Source organism: Lolium perenne, chromosome 2 (assembly GCF_019359855.2).
Source record: "Lolium perenne isolate Kyuss_39 chromosome 2, Kyuss_2.0, whole genome shotgun sequence".
Taxonomy (NCBI): domain Eukaryota; kingdom Viridiplantae; phylum Streptophyta; class Magnoliopsida; order Poales; family Poaceae; genus Lolium; species Lolium perenne.
In genome coordinates, this window is record NC_067245.2 from 107,840,680 (window position 1) to 107,863,241 (window position 22,562).

At 45.0% G+C, this 22,562-nt stretch overlaps 1 protein-coding gene across 1 annotated transcript; it reads left to right on the plus strand.

Annotated features, from left to right (window-relative positions):
* Window positions 1-11,365: 11,365 nt before the first annotated feature.
* Window positions 11,366-20,640, plus strand: LOC127333692 (E3 ubiquitin protein ligase RIN2). The gene is made up of 12 exons (XM_051360093.2): window positions 11,366-11,677; window positions 12,405-12,482; window positions 14,354-14,440; window positions 14,512-14,633; window positions 15,840-15,936; window positions 16,102-16,207; window positions 17,315-17,472; window positions 17,562-17,699; window positions 17,788-17,855; window positions 18,299-18,508; window positions 19,911-20,274; window positions 20,364-20,640. The coding sequence occupies exons 1-12, from the start codon at window positions 11,471-11,473 to the stop codon at window positions 20,421-20,423; spliced, it is 1,695 nt and encodes a 564-aa protein (XP_051216053.1). The 5' UTR covers window positions 11,366-11,470; the 3' UTR covers window positions 20,424-20,640.
* The last annotated feature ends 1,922 nt before the right edge of the window (window positions 20,641-22,562 follow it).

The following is a 22,562-nucleotide window of genomic DNA, read 5'->3' on the forward strand; positions in this document are numbered from 1 at the left end:
TGGAGAAGCGAACGGTGTGCTTAATTTGTGAAGAGGGGCGCCCCTTTTATAGCAGCGCGAGGTGGCTGTGGCGCATGGATGATCTCACCATCGATGACGGTGCTACAGCGGCGGTGATGGACTGGCGATGACGCACGCGGGTAGGCGACATCCTGGCGGTGACGCAGCGCTTGACGGCATTGAAAAAGAGGGAGAGACGAGGACGAGAGGGTGACGGGAGCTTGCTGTACCGCGGCGGACGTCGGCGAAGTGGGCGAGGTATACGGCGTTCCCGCGGGCCAATGGCCATGTCTGGGCGGCGCAGGGTGACGTTGCAGAGCTGGTGGCGCAGGGTACACGGGCTGAGGTCAACAGAGAGGGTGGCGCGATGACGTGGCCGGGCGCGTTCTGGAGCGTGTCTGTGCACGCTCTGGCGTGGCATGGCACGTCTGGGCGTCGCGCGTTCTGGCGCTTGCGGTGCACCAACGCGTCGTCCACCGTGTCTAGCACGCTCAGGAGGTGAAGAGGAGTCGTCGTGACAAGGTTTGGCATGCTGGCATGGTCCAGGGAGAGAGGGAGCAGGTTTGGGTGCATGCCATGCCACGGCATGGCATGGTTTGGTCCAATGGTGACGATGGCCTGCTCCAGACCTTGTCCATGGCGTTTGGCAGGGTGCCAGGGGTACAGAGGAGTACCAAGGATGACCTAGGTTGGATGGTTGAGGCTAAAACCCACTGGTTTGTTTGATGTATGGAGTTGGCAGGGTGCTGCTCACCAAGTGTTCGACGAAATGCCCGCAAGAACTTTATTTTCGAAATTTGAATTGAATTTTGGTGGAGTGTGATCATATATTATTTGCAGTAGATTGGTGGTGGTGGTGGTCAAAATGGAGTTGGAATGCAAAAATCCAAAATGCACATGATCTTCACTTTTGCTTCTGGTTCCAACTTTGCTTGATGAAAACTTTGAAACCAGAAAGAATTTGCATAGGGTTGCTTGAGCAAAGTTGTTCACTTTTATGTTGTCTTGGATGAGGTGCAAAGGTTGGGCAAAGTTTAGTTGAGAAAACTTGAAATAACAGGGCTCAAAGTAGGCATCAGGTTAAAATTGTCACATGTGACCATATTGCATGTAACTTGGAAATTGAATTTGATTTTGGTTTGATTTGAGTTTCTTCACTTCCAAAAGTGTTTAAAAGTGTTTAGTAACCATTTACAACCAATGGTGCAAGCCAAAGTGGTCTAGGTTAAGTATTTGCAAAAATGGCATAAGCCATATGTGTGTGTGAAGATGAATTTTATCTTTTCTTATTTCTTTTCTCTTGTATTTGGGTGATCTAAAGATCAATGTTAGGGTTTAGGTATGAGTGTAAACACATAAGCACATAACATGGTCAATTGCACACTCAAGTAAACAAGCAAGTGATCTATATGCATAGCACTATATGATGAGAAAAAGTTTTTGTTGGTTCTCAATTTTGGTATTTGGGAAATTCTCTCTTTGTCTCTTTATTGAAAATTTGGGATGTTACAAAGACACAAAATAAAAACAAAGTGCTGTAGGTAAAAACATGGGTTGTCTCCCATAAGCGCTTTTCTTTGACGCCTTTCAGCTAGGCGCAGAAAGTATGTATCAAGTATTATCAAGAGACGAAGTGTCAACATCATAATTTGTTCTCATAATAGAATCAAAAGGTAACTTCATTCTCTTTCTAGGGAAATGTTCCATACCTTTCTTGAGAGGAAATTGATATTTTATATTACCTTCCTTCATATCAATGATAGCACCAACAGTTCGAAGAAAAGGTCTTCCCAATATAATGGGACAAGATGCATTGCATTCAATATCCAAGACAACAAAATCAACGGGGACAAGGTTATTGTTAATGGTAATGCGAACATTATCAACTTTCCCCAAAGGTTTCTTTGTAGAATGATCAGCAAGATTAACATCCAAATAACAATTTTTCAGTGGTGGCAAGTCAAGCATATTATAAATTTTCTTAGGCATAACAGAAATACTTGCACCAAGATCACATAAAGCATCACAATCAAAATCTTTAACCTTCATCTTAATGATGGGCTCCCAACCATCCTCTAGCTTTCTAGGAATAGAGGCTTCGCGCTCTAGTTTCTCTTCTCTAGCTTTTATGAGAGCATTTGTAATATGTTGCGTGAAAGCCAAATTTATAGCACTAGCATTAGGACTTTTAGCAAGTTTTTGCAAGAACTTTATAACTTCAGAGATGTGGCAATCATCAAAATTCAAACCATTATAATCTAAAGCAATGGGATCATCATCCCCAATGTTGGAAAAAATTCAGCAGCTTTATCACGAGCGATTTCGTGATTTTAGCGATTTGAGGCGGTTTCTCGCTTTGCATTAGAAGTGGAAACATTGCTAACACCAATTCTTTTATTATTAATAGTAGGAGGTGCAGCAACATGTGTAGCATTAGCATTACTAGTGGTGGTAATAGTCCAAACTTTAGCTACATTCTTCTCTTTAGCTGGTTTTTCATTTTCTTCTCTATCCCACCTAGCACGCAGTTCAGCCATTAATCTTATATTCTCATTAATTCTAACTTGGATGGCATTTGCTGTAGTAGTAATTTTGTTATGATGATTTTCATTAGGCATAACTTTCGATTTCAAAAGATCAACATCAGCAGCAAGACTATCGACTTTAGAAGCAAGTATATCAATTTTTCCAAGCTTTTCTTCAACAGATTTGTTAAAAGCAGTTTGTGTACTAATAAATTCTTTAAGCATAGCTTCAAGTCCAGGGGGTGAACTCCTATTATTGTTGTAAGAATTCCCATAAGAATTACCATAGCCGTTGCCATTATTATAAGGATATGGCCTATAGTTGTTACTAGAATTGTTCCGGTAAGCATTGTTGTTGAAATTATTATTTTTAATGAAGTTTACATCAACATGTTCTTCTTGTGCAACCAATGAAGCTAACGGAACATTATTAGGATCAATATTAGTCCTATCATTCACAAGCATAGACATAATAGCATCAATCTTATCACTCAAGGAAGAGGTTTCTTCGACAGAATTTACCTTCTTACCTTGTGGAGCTCTTTCCGTGTGCCATTCAGAGTAGTTGATCATCATATTATCAAGAAGCTTTGTTGATTCACCAAGAGTGATGGACATAAAGGTACCTCCAGCAGCTGAATCCAATAAATTCCGCGAAGAAAAATTTAGTCCTGCATAGAAGGTTTGGATGATCATCCAAGTAGTCCGTCCATGGGTTGGCCAATTTTTAACCAGAGATTTCATTCTTTCCCAAGCTTGAGCAACATGTTCAGTATCTAATTGTTTAAAATTCATTATGCTACTCCTCAAAGATATAATTTTAGCAGGGGGATAATATCTACCAATAAAAGCATCCTTGCATTTAGTCCATGAATCAATACTATTCTTAGGCAGAGATAGCAACCAATCTTTAGCTCTTCCTCTTAATGAGAAAGGGAACAATTTTAATTTTATAATGTCACCATCTACATCTTTATATTTTTGCATTTCACATAGTTCAACAAAATTATTAAGATGGGCAGCAGCATCATCAGAACTAACACTAGAAAATTGCTCTCGCATAACAAGATTCAGTAAAGCAGGTTTAATTTCAAAGAATTCTGCTGTAGTAGCAGGTGGAGCAATAGGTGTGCATAGGAAATCATTATTATTTGTGGTTGTGAAGTCACACAACTTAGTATTTTCAAGGTTGGCCATTTTAGCAACAGTAAATAAAGCAAACTAGATAAAGTAAATGCAAGTAACTAATTTTTTTGTGTTTTTGATATAGCAAACAAGATAGCAAATAAAGTAAAACTAGCAACTAATTTTTTTGTATTTTGATTTAGTGCAGCAAACAAAGTAGTAAATAAAACTAAGCAAGACAAAAACAAAGTAAAGAGATTGGGATGTGGAGACTCCCCTTGCAGCGTGTCTTGATCTCCGACAACGGCGCCAGAAATTTGCTTGATGCGTGTGGTTGACACGTCCGTTGGGAACCCCAAGAGGAAGGTGTGATGCGCACAGCGGCAAGTTTCCCTCAGTAAGAAACCAAGGTTTAATCGAACCAGTAGGAGTCAAGAAGCACGTTGAAGGTTGATGGCGGCGGGATGTAGTGCGGCGCAACACCAGAGATTCCGGCGCCAACGTGGAACCTGCACAACACAACCAAAGTACTTTGCCCCAACGAAACAGTGAGGTTGTCAATCTCACCGGCTTGCTGTAACAAAGGATTAACCGTATTGTGTGGAAGATGATTGTTTGCGAGAAAACGGTAGAACAATTATTGCAGTAGATTGTATTTCAAGATAGAGAATTGGACCGGGGTCCACAGTTCACTAGAGGTGTCTCTCCCATAAGATTAACGACATGTTGGGTGAACAAATTACGGTTGGGCAATTGACAAATAAAGAGGGCATGACCATGCACATACATATTATGATGAGTATAGTGAGATTTAATTGGGCATTACGACAAAGTACATAGACCGCCATCCAAAGATGCATCTATGCCTAAAAAGTCCACCTTCGGGTTATCATCCGAACCCCCTCCGGTATTAAGTTGCTAACAACGAGACAATTGCATTAAGTATTGCGCGTAATGTAACTAGTAACTACATCCTTGAACATAGCACTAATGTTTTATCCCTAGTGGCAACAGCACATCCACAACCTTAGAACTTTCATCACTTGTCCCAGAGATATCAATGGAGGCATGAACCCACTATCGAGCATAAATACTCCCTCTTGGAGTCACAAGCATCTACTTGGCCAGAGCATCTACTAGTAACGGAGAGCATGCAAGATCATAAACAACACATAGACATAACTTTGATAATCAACATAACAAGTATTCTCTATTCATCGGATCCCAACAAACGCAACATATAGAATTACAGATAGATGATCTTGATCATGTTAGGCAGCTCACAAGATCCGACAATGAAGCACAATGGGGAGAAGACAACCATCTAGCTACTGCTATGGACCCATAGTCCAGGGGTAGACTACTCACACATCACTCCGGAGGCGATCATGGCGGCGTAGAGTCCTCCGGGAGATGATTCCCCTCTCCGGCGGGTGCGGAGGCGATCTCCTGGATCCCCCGAGATGGGATCGGCGGCGGCGGCGTCTCTGGAAGGTTTTCCGTATCGTGGCTCTCGGTACTGGGGGTTTCGCAACGGAGGCTTTAAGTAGGCGGAAGGGCAGGTCAGGAGGCGGCACGAGGGCCCCACACCACAGGGCCGTGCGGCCAAGGGGGGGCCGCGCCGCCCTAGGGTGTGGCCACCTCGTGGCCCCACTTCGTATCCCCTTCGGACTTCTGGAAGCTACGTGGAAAAATAGGACCCTGGGCGTTGATTTCGTCCAAATCCGAGAATATTTCGTTACTAGGATTTACGAAACCAAAAGCAATGACAGAATCGGCACTTCGGCATCTTGTTAATAGGTTAGTTCCAGAAAATGCATGAATATGACATAAAGTGTGCATAAAACATGTAGATAACATCAATAATGTGGCATGGAACATAAGAAATTATCGATACGTCGGAGACGTATCAGGGCCCACACCATAGGGCGGCGCGGGCCCCTCCTTGGCCGCGCCGCCTTGTGGTGTCGCCACCTCGTGGCCCCACTTCGTATCCCCTTCGGTCTTCTGGAAGCTCCGTGGAAAAATAAGACCCTGGGCGTTGATTTCGTCCAATTCCGAGAATATTTCCTTTGTAGGATTTCTGAAACCAAAAACAGCAGAAAACAGCAACTGGCTCTTCGGCATCTCGTCAATAGGTTAGTGCCGGAAAATGCATAATAATGATGTAAAATATATATAAAACATGTGGGTATTGTCATAAAAGTAGCATGGAACATAAGAAATTATAGATACGTTTGAGACGTATCAATCATGCTCATCTGCCCACGTGGTGGTGGAAACGCCTCATTGGGTTGATGAGGCTGAGCCTGCTGGACCTGGTGCTGGGGTGGTGGTGGTGGTGGAGGTGGTGGCTGCTGTTGCTTCTGCCGGATGAGTTTCTCCATGTCAAGGAACTGCCTACAATCTCTGAGCAGGTGGCTTGACTTTGTTTTGTTGTCCTTGGAATCAATGTACGAGTGCAAGTAGCAAGGAGCGTTGATCTGCTCGGCGAAGGGTAGCTCGGGAGTCCTCTGTGGTCGCGGTTTGTAGTTGCCGCGGTTTCCAGAATTATTCCGGTTACCATCCTGCCGATCGTCTCGTCTGTCGTCATCTCGATCGTCCTGCCGATCAGAGTATCCTGCGGCTACCAGGTTACTATCGTCGTAGCTTCGGTTTTTCCTTTTCTTGTGACGATCCCTTCGTCCACCCGAATCATGCTTCGGCTGGTCGTCATCTTTGTCATCACTGCGCTGTCGTGGCCTTCGTACGTTGTCCTCGCCATCAGCCCAGCTGTTGGCGATTTCCATTAACTTGGTTATTGTTTTTGGTTTTTTACGCCCGAGTTCCTCTATGTAGCTTTCACGTCGGATGTCGTCGCTGAAGGCATCGATTGCTCTGTCGACAGAAACGTCTTCGGCAGCGTTTAGGAGCTTGGTGAATCTCCCGATGTATGCAAGCATCGATTCCTTCTGCTTTTGCTGGCAATGCCGTAATTCCTCAATCCCGACGGGCCTTTTGTATGTTGCTTGGAAATTGGCAACAAAAGCATCTACTAGGTCATCCCATGATTTGATGGAACCCTTCGGCAGACCTCTTAACCAAGCTCGTGCTGAGTCCTTTAGGTAAAGCTGCAAGCATTGCATTGCTGCTATCTGATTTCCTTTGTGCAGAATCACAGTCTGCAAGTAGTCGTCTATCCAGGACCTCGGCTCCTGCTGTCCATCGTATTTGGCGGCGTCAGTAGGAGTAGGTTTGAACTTTCTGGGGGGCATCGCCTCGCGGATTTTGTAACTTAAACAATCGGCCCCCCTTAGCTCGACATCGTTCTCTCGGCTTTCATCCGAAGAATCACTGTCATATTCCTCCCTAGCGGCGCGTCGTCGCCTTGCTTTGTCGATTCTGCTCTGAGTGATTTCATCTCGAGCGTCTCTCGCATGATGCTTTGAGCCGCTGGCCTGTAGCGTGGTCTTTTCCTTCCGCGGAACCAGGTTGTCCCCCAGTATCGCGAGACTTTCTAGGGCACCTCGATGGGCTTGGGCCATAGAACCTTCAGGACGCTGATTGATGAGGTATGCCGCGAGATTGGCAGTCGCTCCTACGACGGTTTTTGGCCGTGGCATGCCCGCGGTGTCCGTGGTCATAAAACACTTGGTCAGGTTCGATATTATTTTCCTGGCGTCATCTTCCGAGAGTCTGGATAATCTTGATCGGTGCTTGCCCGCCCCTTGAGTGCTTCGAGAGGCGCTTCCTCGCGAACCTCTCCTAGATTGTTCTGCAGCAGTTAAGCGTCTCTCGAGAGCGGTTTGCTCTTTCGATAAATGCTCCCAATTTTTCTCTAGTATAGAGCGATAAGCGTTGAGGGTTCCAACCGAGGTTCCTGCGGGGAGCGGCGTGTTGTTAAGTACGGCTGCCTTGGCTGCTGCCCACTCCTCGTCCGTGATGGTGTAATCGCTGTTGTTGTTGCTGGCGCTGTTTTCGAAACTTGCTCGTCTGCTAGAACGAGGGGTGTGATCTCCGTCTCCCCTGTGCCTTGTGTTTCCCGTGTTATTGGCGACATTAACCTGGTGGTGTGCCGTTCTCCGGGTGGTATCTTGGACGATGCTGTCGACACTGTCCTCTCCCGACGAATACTGGGCATTGCAGATGAACGGTGTGTCGCTTGAACCTAGCCCGTGCCTGGTATCGCAGTGCAAGCAGTAGAATGAGGTTATCTCCGAAGATGCGGGATTATCAGATCCAACCGACATGGAAGACATTGAACGAGAAATCGATGACGCAGGCGAGTTCGTTGAGTCCGTCAGACCAGCCGAAAGGTCGATTGATGACGACGTGCTTGGATTTGTCGATACGGAGGCGAGCGGCTCCAGCAGTCGAAGGATTCCTTCCGAGTTGACGTTGTAGTGGACGCTGCCGAAGGTCATCTCCATGTTTCCTTGCAGATCTGAAAAGGTCGAACGAGACGAGTCGCTGTGCGGGGTGAATTCATAGGAGCCGAATCGAATCGGGCTTCCCAGACTTGGCGATGATGGTGTTGATGAAGCTGCCGATGACATGACTGGATCTGCCGATGACCGATCTTGTGCCGACAGGGTTCCCACAGACGGCGCCAATTGTCGAGGGTGCTCCTCGGCAACGCCCTCCGATAGGGGCTTAGGGTTGATGGAATCCTGTAAGCTGACACGAGACATCGGTTCACAGACAAGCGGGGAGAGCGATTTACCCAGGTTCGGGGCCCTCGATGAGGTAAAACCCTTACGTCCTGCCTGTCTGATCTTGATTATGAAAATATTGGGTTACAATGGGGTGCCGGAGGGTTCGGCTGAGATCTCGTCGAGAGGCTAAGTGCTGCGGCGACCTAGCTCTAGACTTTGGTGGCTAAGATTGCTAAGATTGTCCGTGTCCCTCGGCAGCCCCTCTCCTGGCCTTTATATAGGAGGCCAGGTCTCAAGAGATCTAACCGAGTACGGCTAGATTTACAGTAATTCTATCTCTAAACCTTCCTTGTTCGGCCCCTTCCTTGCCTTGCCTGTCAAGGAATCTTCCGCTTCACCATCAAGTGGCCCGTCTCGTCATCGAATACCTTCATGGGCCTCCAGCTAGATCGCATAGGGTAGGGCAATGTCGGTTACCCGAAGGGTAATGCCCACGTCAGGGGGCCTTTGGACCCGGTTTGAGATCCAAACCGGGACAAAAGGCAGGCGAGCCCTGACAAGGCCTGCCGCACCCTGCCGGTTGGCCTTTAGGCCCGGTTTGTATCACAAACCGGGACCATTGCCCCACATTAGGCCCGGTTTGCCTCAGAACGGTGACATTTGCTGCCAGGGGCTTGGGACGAAAGGCCTGTTCTCCACTAGTGATACCACCTCTAGCAAGTTTATCATATTACATACCATGGATCAGGTTAATTAAGTCCTAGATAATGGACGGATATTAGATCACCTCCCAAAATATACATGATCTCATCAGCAACACCGACAGATGATGATGAAGAGCAAAGAAGTACTTGCATAGCCAGGTCCTAAGCTAGGCCCTCCTCTCCTCTCAGCTGGTAGCAGCCTACCATATTCGGCACATTCATCTTTTTGTCAACAATGTAGTTCATTGCCTTGATCAGCAAAAGTGGTTCGTAGAGTTGCTTCTTGCTAACAAATATGGTCGTAAAGACAAGCTTCATGTGAGCAAATTTCACTATAGGCTTGTTCACGAACCCAACATGCTTCGGATAGCACTGCCGACAAAGACAAAATGTTAGTGTAGATCAACATGTGAGTATGAACAAACTTTATGAACAACAGGGCCACTCCTTCTTACCAGGAGGTGTTGCGTCAGTTGCTTGTCATCATCTGTCAGAAAGCAAGTGTTGTCATCGCTCTCCAAGCTTGCATATCTGGGTCCACTTGGTCCTCTACTTCATGGTGTGGTTGTACAACTGAAAAGTGGTCATTGAGATCCCAGTGAAGTTAAGAACATCATTCACAATCTTCTTCATGTGGCTCTTTCGGGATTCATGGCTACAATTATCCCTGTTCTTGGCAGACCCAACTAGCCGGTTCGGGATGAACTTAGACGGAGAAGATTCCCAAACTAGTAATCTACTTCGGTTCTAACATGAGATCAACCAATAATTTGGCCACTCCTCTATTTGTATATTGCTTGTGTATTGATATCATAAATTCGTGCACATATATATTTGGCCACTCCTGTATTTGTATACCTTATAAATCTGTATAATGTAACTTTACAAATACGCCGAAACACCGGAAAAAATAATTCCAGAACAAATACCGCTGGTGCACCTACTTGTGTACCATTGGCGCACCAATACCGCTAGTGCACCCAGATGGTACTCCGTTACGCTGGCGCACAAGGCTGGTGCGCCAATAGTAAATTACCGTTGGCGTGTTAGCACTGAAGCTTGCTGGTGCGCCAGCGGTAACCTTTTCCATACTAGTGGGAGCAACCACACAACTTCAGGCCGCCGTCCAGAATGCAGGCTAGTACCATGTCTATGTAGACATCGAGCGACGATAGACGCCTTAGCTGCGAGATGCAAAATCAGGTCGACATATTTTACCAGGTTGCAGCAAGAGGGCACTTGATATAACAAAACAACGTGCAAGTCCCCGGTGACCACGATGATTTTGAGTTTGGAAGATGGGCCATTAGCTAAGTTGGGCTTCATATTAGACTACACATGTGCATAATTACGCTGGTAAGTTAGGCCTAAAAAGTAATTAACATATTATTGACTATTTATAGGTTCATTAGTGAAATACGTGCGCTGTTATTACTTGATGGGTTCGTTCAGGGGGTGAACCATTGCGGTGTGTGTGGCCCTGCTCGTCCCTCCCGGGCTCCTCCCCATTGGGGCGATATTGCCCTTTTGTTATCTTTTGATTGTTTGTGATATGCTTATTTGCCCTTTTGTTAGTGACAATTAATATGAATCGGAAGGAGTATATAAAATTGAACTTGCCTAGTCGGTAAAGCGAAGTCATGTATAAAGGTATATACAATGCAAGATGTTTTAAAAAATAAATCGGGTATTGTTTAAATACTTGTGCACTTTACACTAGCCGTCTAACTAGACATCTCTCGTAACAGCAGGGCTCCCCCAGGTGCAGCCGCAGGATGCGACCGCATGGCGTCGGTGCGGGACGAGACGACCGAGCCAGGCCGTCCGGGTCGCGACAGCACCGCCCGAACCGTCACCCACCGTCTGCTTCTGCTCCCCCACGGGCCACGGCCTGCCTCTCACGCCCCCACCTAACCCACTCTTTCCGGTACTCACCGACGAGTCGGCCCCACCTGGCGTAAACTATCCGCACCGTCCCGCGCAGGCACAGCACGCGGCCGTACAGATAAATCCCCCACTTCCAGAAACACCAATTTACGAAAACACACCTGTATTTATCTTGTCATCTCACATGTCCTAAACGACCACTCATGTCCTAAACCGTAATACAATATCAACCACTACCAAGGGCTAATACGCGCACCCCGTTTTACATCAAATAAAATAAAATAGTCGGTCCTAGGAATTAGTCTAGTCCAAGCTAATCTATCCATGGCTTCCAACGAATAATCTTTGCTCCCCTCCCCCCTTCTTCTCGCCGCCTTCCCTCCCGTCATCACGGCACGGCCTCGCGTCGCTCCCGTCTTCCCTTCCTTTGTGGTCGCCTGCCTCCCCCTTCCCCTCCTCTCCTCCGCCCCCGCCCCGCGCGAATAAAGCCGGCGGGCGCCCTGTTCCCCCGACCCCCTCCGATTCCCCGACCCCCAGCGCCGCCCAGGCCTAGGGTTCGGCCCCAGAGCGCCCGGCCCATGCGCCAGCGCCACGCATGGCCGTCAACTGCCTCTACGTCGCCGCCGCCTCCACGGCCGCAAGCGCCGCCGCGCTGCAGTGGTGGGCAGCCTCCCTCCTCGACGGGGATCCCGCCGCCGCAGCCGGGGACTCGCTCCACACCCTGCTGCGCTCGCACGTCACCGTCGCGCTGCTAGCGAATCTCGCCGCGCACCTCTTCCTACTCATCGTCCTAGCCCTCAAGGTGATTTCGCCTAATCGGCTTCGGCTCTACCTATGGTTGTTTGTTTGTCGTTCTGGGGGTAGTTTTGCGGGCGCTACCCATGCTTCTGTGGGATACGGCGCGGTTGGTGTAGGCGATTCATCAACCTCCTCGACGTGGCTTGCTTGCGGGTTCTGCTCACTAATTGCATTAGCCACCTGCCTGATTTTTGCAATTTGCTACCCTCGGGCTCTTATTTATCGTGCTCCTCTAGCTGCCATTTTGCCGCGGGTCAATATTTTTCTATACATAACCTTGTCATCTCACCATTCGTCCTCATTTCATTTACCCCATGGATGGATGGATGCTGATACTTGGTAGTACTAGCCAATGGTTCGATCGAATGTTTTCCTCCGAGAGATATCAAGTTTAGACTGTTACTCTGATTACAAAAAAAAAGAGATTCTACTTACTATTGCGCATCCACTCATTGTTTCGAATAACAGGAAAAGTAAACAAACAGCCCATCATTCTTTGGAAGCAGAATAACTGTGCAATTGTTGCTATCTGGCTATCTGCATCTTCTCTTAGCGCCTTCCATAAATTAAGCTGAAAGCGTATTACCTTAGCATTCAAATTTATTAATTAGCGATTTCTAGTAGTGTTGAATATTTTTGCGTGCTGCTACTCGGCTATAACTTCAACATGTTCAACTTCTTATTTTTCTAGTACAACAGCGAGACTTACATCTATTTTTTATCCTATGCAGACTTTATTTTTTGTTCAGTTAACTTCTTCAGAGACTAGAAAAGTGCTGGAACACATCATTAACTATGTAATTTATAAGGTAATTATCCCCCTCTCCTTATTTCATGAGCTTCTTCCACTCAACTATTATCGTGCTTGTATCATGGTTTTTTAGTCGCTGAATAGTTGCTGTATAGTCGCCGAGTCGTTTTCCAAAAATCACGGCGACTCGCGACTATACAGCGACTTATGGCGACTATACGTGCATGAAGGCCTGTGGATGGACCACGAACCAGACGTGACGAAATCAAGCACAAATAAGAAATAACTGCAGAGACTTTGAAGACTTGTCTATCAAATAGATATCGGGGTCTTAGTTGAGTTTTTATTTCTTGTTATTCTAGTCATTAGATGGAATTTTGTCCAACTGTATTATATGAATAGCTGCATGCGCCATGTAACGGTAAGTTAATTAAGCGTGATGCATGCTTCATAGCAGATACACTGCTATTGGGTTTTGAGGGAATCTTGATAAATACCCTTAAGTTTTGGAGGAAACTCTTCCTTCTGCTATTTGAGTTGTGGTCTACAAGATTGGTTTCTGTGTGCTGAACTGCAAGGTTCAGACTCTACTTTGTCTGCAACCCGTGTGCCGGTGACATGCCTTAAACAAGATGGATGAAGTGCTGTGAAGATTGGGCCAGAATAGTAAATCAATTCCACACCTCAAGGTCTGGTCTTAAGTAGTAGCCTGTGCAGCAACCTTGAAGCCCAGCTCGTCTCTTTGGAGGACTGCTCCTTGGCTGCTCGCATGGCGTTTCTTGGTTTCAACACATGGCTGAAGCAACAAAGAAGACCGAGAGGGTGGTGAAAATAAAAGCAAAGAAAGACACACTTAAGTACAGTGAGAAAAGAAAAAGGTAGCACGACTGCATGAGGGAGACCATGTGTCTGCAGACTAGTGATGTAGAGAGCTCCTAAGGCGAGGGCAGAGGAGAGTGACGGTGTGAAGGCTTGTCCATGTCTTGCGTTGTCGTGGCTAACCTCGATGAATCCGCCATCTTCAGCTGCACCAGACCGCTTCGATTCCCTTGTTGACTCCATCCATGTCAGCAACCTTACTTCCTTCTTCCCAGCTGTGGATGTTGTTTGGATCAGTGTGTAGGACCGCTGAGGTACAACAAAAAACGAAGAAACACACCCACAATGGGAAAAGAAAAATAAGTAGCAGGCCATGCGTCTAGAACACTAGTGAGGGAGAGAGCTTCTTGGCGAGGGCAGAGGAGAGTGGCAACATCATGTCCTGTTCATGTGTCGGTCGAGGACATGATGGAGGTCATGCGTCTAGAACACTAGTGAGGGAGAGAGCTTCTTGGCGAGGGCAGAGGAGAGTGGCAGCATCATGTCCTGTTCGTGTGTCGGTCGAGGACATCGTGGATGAATCTGTCATCTTGAACCTCACCGCTCCGCTTCCATGCCCGTGTGAACTCTGTCCATGTGCAGTGAACCTACGTCCTTGTTCCCACGTTGCCGCTGTTTGGGCCATTGTGCAGGACCGTGAGATATTTGGAGCTGGGGTGCACCAACTTTCTCTGGAAGGGGCTTTGAGGGATCGTGCGAAGTGACTTGGAGGAGAACAAGAAGGGGGCAGCTCCATGAGGGCTTGGTGGTGTGTCAATGGGTTATGGAATAGATTTGGGGTAAGGAGAGGAGATGAGAGGAGCCAGAAGCACATGTGGGGTTGATGCAACCCATTACACTGACCGGTGGAACCCACATGCAACGAAACGGATGTGGCAACGTGTTAAGTAGTCTTGTGTAGAGTCCAATATCGTTTGCTCCTAACTGTGTGAAGTGTTTATTTCTTGCGAACTGCAAAAAGTCTAGTTGTGAGTGACACAAGCAGTAATCTACCTTGTGTTATCTGCAGTTTATTTATTTATGTGCTTGGTGCTCGATCTTTTGTTGCAGGGAACTTTTCTCCCATTGGTTGTGCCTCCTAATTCTCAACAAATAATCCTTTGGTCAACTTGGTTGGTCCTTCTTTGTTCACTGAAGGTACTGTGTGAAGCTACATCAACTATTGAGATTCTACTTAGCATATTAACTGAAATGCATGTCACATCCAGATGTTCCAATCATTGGCCAGAGAACGTCTTGAGCGCCTCAATGCGTCACCCTCAGCAACTCCATCAAAATATCTTCGTGTATATTCTGCATTGTTGTTTGTTCTTTCGACTGATCTACTATGGTAATATTCCCTGGTTAGTCAGCATGAATCAAGCTTCATACTTCATAGCATAATTTAGGTATTATTGGAGATGAGTTTACCTGATTTCCTAAATGTATTATGATTATGTTTTTTTTCTTGTTGGTATCCTTAAGTCATTGTTGCTGGTGTAGATCGGCGGCGGCTTGTCTGTCTGGCACCGCCAGGCTGCCAGCCACCAACCTGGCATTATCATCGTTGACCTTGCTTTCTAGCAAGGCTTCCTGTCGCTGGATCCGGTCTTCGACTAAATCGGTTCTTTAGCATCCTCTCACATCGCCCCTAGTCACCTCTGCTTGCAGCTTGTGTTGGCTGTGGTGTGTTGCTGCTTCTACCTTTTGCAGGCTTGTGGCAATCACATGTATCAGCGGCTGCTGCCCTGATCTGCTCTGCACTGGTATTCTTCATCCAGCGCCGTTGGCCTCCCAGGTTGTGACCTGGCTGCAACTGCCGTCCCATGAACGGATATGCAGTTGCAGGTTCTTTGCACAGATTTGTGATCTGCTCTGTTACACGCTGCTGCTTTACTCCGCTTCATGAACAATTTAGCGCTTGGCCACTACTGCTGTTGGATCGGTGGTGTTGGTCTGAGTAGCCGTTGTGCTGACCGGTGTGTGTGCTATTTTGGTTAAGTGCTCGCTGGCTGCTGCTACTTCTAGCTAGTACCCCCTCAAGTCAGTTCGGTCGTTGAATTTGCTTCTGTTACGTTCATCCTGTCCAATGCTCTTGTGTTGGTCCATGCGATAGAGTCCATAAAAACTTTGGCCATTCAACCTTTGTTTTTCGTCCTGGTCTGTTCTTTCTTCTGGATGATCGCGGCGTCTTTCTGTTCGAATGGTCATTGATGCCTCTTTGCCGTCCTGCTTTCCCCGGAGTTCTTTTTCCCATAGCTTCTCTTTAGCTTGATTCGATAGATTTTGAGATTCCACATTACGACAGTGCTATCAAGAACTCCACTTCTGCTGTTTATTTGTTTTTAGCGTCGTATATTATCAAATGCTGCTACTGTGTTGGTATGAGTATTATGGTCTTCTTCTATTGGTCTAGAATTTGTATGTGTCCTTTGGTCCTTGTACTATATATGTTAGGCGCTTCCGCTTGTGCAATGCAACAAACTCTGTTCACAGCAGAAATATGATGCTGTTTCTGTTAAAGCAAACTCACTAGTTTTTCATCTAACTTCTACAGGATGAAGCTTTGTGTAGGGTTCTGCAGGGCATGCAATTCTAAGTTATTTTGGCTTATGTTCTTTGAGCCACTTAGTATTGCCTTTGAGTCATTGCAGGTAATTGGACCCAAAATGTGAGGAATATTTATCAGTCCTTGACTTCTATTTTCTGCACCGTTGTTGCTCTGAAACAACAAGAAACCTCATGAATGTTTATCTGCACATAGTTAATACTTCTGAATCTCTCTTCATGACTTTTCTCAATTTTTTTTTTCTGTGCAGTCTATCATGGTGCATGGATTTCAGTTGGTTGACATTTGGCAGCGACATCTGATGGACAGTGGTGTGGACTATCTGGATTTCCAGAAGACTTATAAACAAGCAGCAGGTGATAAGCTACTTTTTTCCATCAGCTAACCCCTCATTGATACACAACTCTAATGTTGTGCGTGTAAGATTTACATCTTTCAATTTCCTCGGCAACAGAATCAGTCTGCAATGCCATAAAATTATGTCCATTAAATTTACATGACAAGAAACATGGCAGAGTCAGAGCTTAATTGTACACTCGACAACAATACTGCAGCAATCTATTTGCTGACATTTGAGTCATTATACAAGAATTGTAGGACATACGTCTATGCAAATCCATTAATCATCACTTACTTCATTGCGAACAACCGCTAAATGAGAAACTCGCCAGGCAATTTCATGAAGCTTCTTGCACAAGGCTGTACCAAATTTATCCTAAACTGTGCCAAACCTGAAGCACAAAAATGGATAAATATCAGTTTGGTGTAGAGAAACAAGCAGAGTTTTCCACAAAATGTCCAAGTCTGCTCATCAATCAAGGATAATCAAGAGAAACACTAACTTCTATGATTGTAATAACTAAACCCTGTAACAAAATGAAGATTTTAGGATGATTCCTTGCACTTTGTGTTTATTTTTCTCTTAAGTTAGACAAATGAGCTAAAATCATCAGACCCGTCTTCTCATCCAAAAATCATCAAATGACTGGAGAAGTGCAACTAAGCAAATATGGTCTACAACTTGTATGGTTATTTCCTGATGGTAGTGAACATAGATAGGAACACAAATAGTACATGTGGCAAAATAGGTGACATCCATGCTTGCATTCAAACTTTTTAACTTTGAATATCTAGATTATCCATCAAAATGCTATGTATATATCTGTCTAAAAGCTAGTTTTGTAGTATTTTAGTTTTATTAGATTGTACAAGTACAACCATATGTCAATTAAATTTGGTTGTCAAGAAAGGAACATTCCAGTGGCCAAAATGACACTTCTTAACCCGAGAGTTACAAAAACAGCAGTTTTTCAGTCACATATAGACAACAGTTATATTGGTTTGGTCTATATGTAAGCTGCTCGTTATCATCTGTCAGTGTTTCAGGAGTAAGTCCCTGCCCATACTCTTCTTGAACCCTTTCCATCTTGCCACCAGGATGTAATCATGTTTTGTACCTTCAGGATCCTTTTCTGAGTGGAGAGGCAAAGTTATCAGGAATTTTGGTTTCGTCATTGACTTGATGAGCTTGTTGATGTCACTTGGTCATTATTCGATGATCTTTTGGCTCCGTGGTATGGCGTTTCACCTGATTGATGCAGTTCTCATATTGAACTTGCGTGTAAGGCAGACGGCACCTATTGGCAACTGTTGATAAACTAAGGGATTATAATGAAGTTACATACTGATGTGTTCTTTTAACATATACAGGCTCTTGTAATTTCATTTTTGAAAAGGATCAAGACGTACATCAAGTTAAGAAAGGCGCTTCGTTCGCTGGATGGAGCACTTCCAGATGCTACATATGATGAAATCTGCACATATGATGATGAGTGTGCCATCTGCCGGGTAAATACTTTTCTAGATTTGGAGAAGCATTGCTGTCCTTTACTGTTTGTTTATCTGAATTTTTCGTTGGTTCTGCTGCAACTCATAGGGACCAATGGCTCGAGCTAAAAAGTTGTCCTGCAACCATCTATTTCATCTACCTTGCTTGCGATCTTGGTATGCCCTGAAGTGCTTTTACTGTTTGCAGTTGATGCTTGATAATCTTTGGTTCAGTTCATAGCTTGTGTTTTCCTGTAAAAAAATCTTTGAAGCAAAGGCTGTAGTTGTCATTATAACTTCCATATGTCCATTTCAATTGGTTACTGATCCCATGTGTTCCTAATTAATTTAGGGGACTAGTATGTAGTGTCCTGAACTCATGATTTTGATGTTGAGTGGAACTTTCTATAAAGGAGGAGTTCCTTTGATATTACCGAGCAGTGTATACGGAGAAATTGGGGGGAAATTCACCTTCTAATAAATCATGTCAGAGGCCCCTACTGTTAATATGTGTAGTACATTATATTAAGAGCTCCAACCTCTCACCATCAAATGTGTCTAGCACAAATTGCGTTGTCTTCTTTTATATTTTCTCATGAAGTTTTTTTTGCCATGGTTAGGTTGGATCAAGGATTAATGGAGGGTTACTCTTGTCCAACTTGTCGAAGGCCACTCTTTCTTTCATCTCAAGGACATACTAGGTCTGCAACGACAGAGGTAGCAAACGTTCAGCTAATTGCGGAACAGCTAAATATGGGGTTAAATCAGCAGAGGGTTCCTGGTCATGAACATCCTGTTGAACAGCAGAATCCTTCAGATGCTGTTTGGAGGTATGCATAAAAAAACTTAGGAGTCGGAAAGTTATTTTGGCTCTCGAGCACCAGTGCTCTCGGCATATTAGAAAATTCGAAAATTTATATTTACAGGTTTTAAAAAATTATTAAACAAAATTCTGAAAGTAGTAATGATGTATCACACTAGCAAAATCTCCGTTTCAAATATTCTGTATTCTAAGGTACACAAAAATGACAAAGTGACTGTCATTTTTGTGTTGCCCAAACTACAAATTTTTTCCAATTGAAAATTTGCACGTTTGTGAGATACATTACTGGCTACATCCTAATTTTTTTTCTTAATTTTTTAAAACTTTGAAAAATGATTGTCATCCTAATTTGGTGTACGTTTGCCCATATGCACCAAATCTCTGTCCCTTAGGAGTGTTCTATTATCTGCAGCAGTAACCAGTTCCGACATGCAGAGCTCCAGTGCAAGTGACCTAGCCCTACGTGTGTGAGCTGGAGGGCAGCTGCGCGTGGTGTGCATGGTAACATCACAGCCATGCGTGGTGCACGGGATGACAACACATTTGAACCCCTGGCGCCACGAGCGCTTGGCCTTAGCCTACCGGTGGATCATTTGTCAAGCTCACACGAGAGCCTGAGGAGTCTTGACACCGGGGCATGCTCAAGACATCTGAATCGATGTCAGTGGAGAGTTGAGCAACGCCATGACAGGTGTCAGGCACTTTAGTGAAAGAACGAGGCCCATAGACGCTGTGTCTGAGAGCGGAAGCAGGGCAAGGTGGGGCGGTGGTGGCCTGTGGATTGTTTCGATTGCTCCAAGATCAGAAGAGGCATCCGTGGATTCTAATGGATCACATTAAAAATAGACATGGAGGGAGGTTTCGTGTTCACCTTAGTAGTGTTTGTGTCCTTGTGAGCAAACCTAGGCACTGACTCTGTCAGGATTACCCTTAATTGTCTGATTTGGGGTTCTATGAATAATTAGTACATAAATTTTAGTTCTTTGGAAAAATTCCAAAAGGTGTGGTCATGGCTTTTAAGGCGGTAAGACGTCCTAAGGCGTTCTACACCTGCTCTGACGTTTAAGTGGGCGACTAAGCGCTAAGGCGTCCACGCTTAAGCGTCTAAAGCGGGCAAATTTCCAAGGTGCTGCCAGGGCGCCTTATCGCCTACGTGTCCTATGGCAGTCGCCTTAAAAACCATGGTGTGGTAATGTTATTATAAGAACCTGTTAATGTGTGGTTTTGCGCAATTTACTCTTTTGGAATTAGCCTTGAAGATTCAGTAAATATAGTTGCATTCACATCAATGGTGCACTTTGTGGTTCTTGAATCCCTGCATTGACCCTCAAGTTAGAATCTGGCCATGTCTGGTGATTACAGAGATGTCAATATGTGATTCCTTAATTTGTTTGTTTTGGTTGTCACAGAGGTGCTGGTCTTGATTCTAGCTGGGCACCACCCTGGTCGAGCCCTGGAATGGATGATCCCAGTTCCTCCAGTGCAGTGAGATCTGTGGGGCTTACCGGAGTTCAGATGATGATGAGACAGTTTGCTTCTGTGAGTGATAATTATGGGCGTACAGATGCCACCTGGAATCTATGGCCCGATGCAATGGCTGGTCCTTCAATTGTTCCAGCGTCTTCCTCGAGGCCTGATGGTGCTTCTGCTGCTGGCTTGCGGTTCCGAGGAGCTACTGCAGGAACAATTAATGGAAGCACGTCGCAAATTAATTCCATGGTAGATAGAGTACGCGAGGTTTTACCCCACATGCCTGATGAGCTAATTCTGGAGGTATATTTCTGTTTTTGCTATTCTCTTGCTGTAATTGCTCTAGACGCTGGCATATGCACTAATGCTTTCTCTTTGCAACCTCACTGCAGGATCTGATGAGAACTAATAACGTGAATGCCACTGTGAATAATCTTCTGCTGATGCAGTGAAAGGATGATACAACGTAGAACTGGCTATAAGTTTATATATACAAAAAGTCTTGTATAGTTAAAGATGAGCTGGGTGTTAAATCACCGCTGGTTCTTGTAAGATGTTTATTTTGTTCAACATGGATAAAATGTGCCAGCTTTGTATAGTAAAGTATAGTTGTAGTATATGTAGAAAGATGCAGATGTTACCACCCGAATAAAATTCCCATAGTTTGCATGTGTTGTCAGTATCATGAAAATTAATGTTTGCAGGCTCTGAAGAAAACTGTCAAAAGCCCTCGTGTTAATCACCTCATAGAGTAAAGTACTACACTCCTTAAAATGCAAATGCCTTACAATGTTTGATGTGCTTTATCTTGTGATTGTGAACTATTTGTAACCAGCTTGGTGCAAAGCTATCTTAGTTTGATCACATCTACACAGCTATATCTCTGTTCTAAATTCATCTCATACGAAAACAAACTTACATGCCTACATTGTTTTAATTGAACATGCTTACTCTCAGTCTTGGAAAAATCTTCAGGGAAGGAAAAAAAAAAGATGGCATGTTTGTGGCGAAAGATGACCAGTTTTCTTCCATCTTATTCATGCTGCCATGTTGTCTTTATCGACAATTGCCGACCCTACCCCCTATAGTTAGTCCATGTTCCTCTATAACCTACTTAATCACCAGCTACAAGACTTTGAAACTGAACTCTTGAATGTAATAGTAATCGAGCTGGCTGGCTTGTCTGTTACTTTTTTTTTTTTTTTTTTTTTTTTTTTTTTTTTTGCAAAACATAAAGGAATGTGCAATTCATAAGAGCAATTCCAATAGTGTAGCCAGCTGCTAGCTATAAGCCAAATGCTATGTCATTTATAGCCAAATTAGAGCCAACATGTACAATAGTGAGCTATAAAAATATAATACTTTATCAATGTAGGGTCCACCTTTCACTCTCACAAAGTGCCTAGGAGCATGTACTAGAGCTGGCTCTTACATAAGAGTCCATTCTCGTTCTCTCTCATCCTCTCTCTCCTCCAACTAGGTAATAATATAATATTTTAATCATTATAGCCATCTCACTAGAACTTATTGTACTTGCTTTAAAGAAGAAGAATTGTCCAACTAGTCTGAAAAACCTGGCTAAAACCAGATATAAACGGCAGGAAGTCATAACTGTTCCCAAAGCAGCGGGAACCACGGGTGGACGCAATAACAAACAGCCACCCTGATACACCAACTGATGTTGTCGGGAAAGATGTTCTGCCAGTGATGTCCCCCTCGCATCATCAGCCGAGCAATCTAATCCAACATGGCCCATGTAAGATCGTGTATGTTGCACCGTCATGCACCACCAATATTGTAACACCCCGATCACCCCCGGTCGGGCTTGTTACTGGCCCTATAAACCAACACTAGTCTTTTCTGCGCACTGTGTGCTCACTCATGCACACCTGGGATCAATTTCCTGGTGGGTCACCCATCCTCAAATCTATCTAGGCTGAGCATGCTTAACCTCGGAGTTTTTTGGAGATGAGTTTTCGAAAAAGAAGTTGTAAATTGTTGGTATGAGTATCCTATCAATCCTAGTGAACCATGGGTCAACATGTCACAAATATTGAGAGGAAAGAGAAGCCGAATACACAAGGGGAGGATTGAGTTTGGGTTGCCCTAACTTTGCCGGTAGTGATAAAGCCCCGACCCTACCTGCCTATCTCCGAATCAGAGTTTCATGTCTTATAATTTCAAGGAAATTGCACATACCAGTAAGCCTTGGGGTGAATGTTGCACAGACCAGCAACTTTAATATTTCGTTGCACAGACCAGCAACTTCAGAGCTAATCGGTTGCAAAGAGATCAGCTCGGTATTTAACAGCGTATTAGTTAATTAGGGGAGCTGACCTGGTTGCACGTTTTCATCTAAACAGCAGCTCCCTTTAGGGCATCTCCAACGGGCCAAAATGTCCGTTTGCGTCCGTTTGCGTCGGCCCACGGACGCCATGCGGAGACAGCGAATGGCGGTTTAATGTCCCGTCAAGGCCTGCCTCCGGCGATTACTGGTTCCCGCGCGACTGACGGTCTTCCCGCACTTGCCCAACACATTGGCAAGTTTCGCTGGCGTTTCACGCGCGCGGGAAACGACCTGCGCGGCAAAG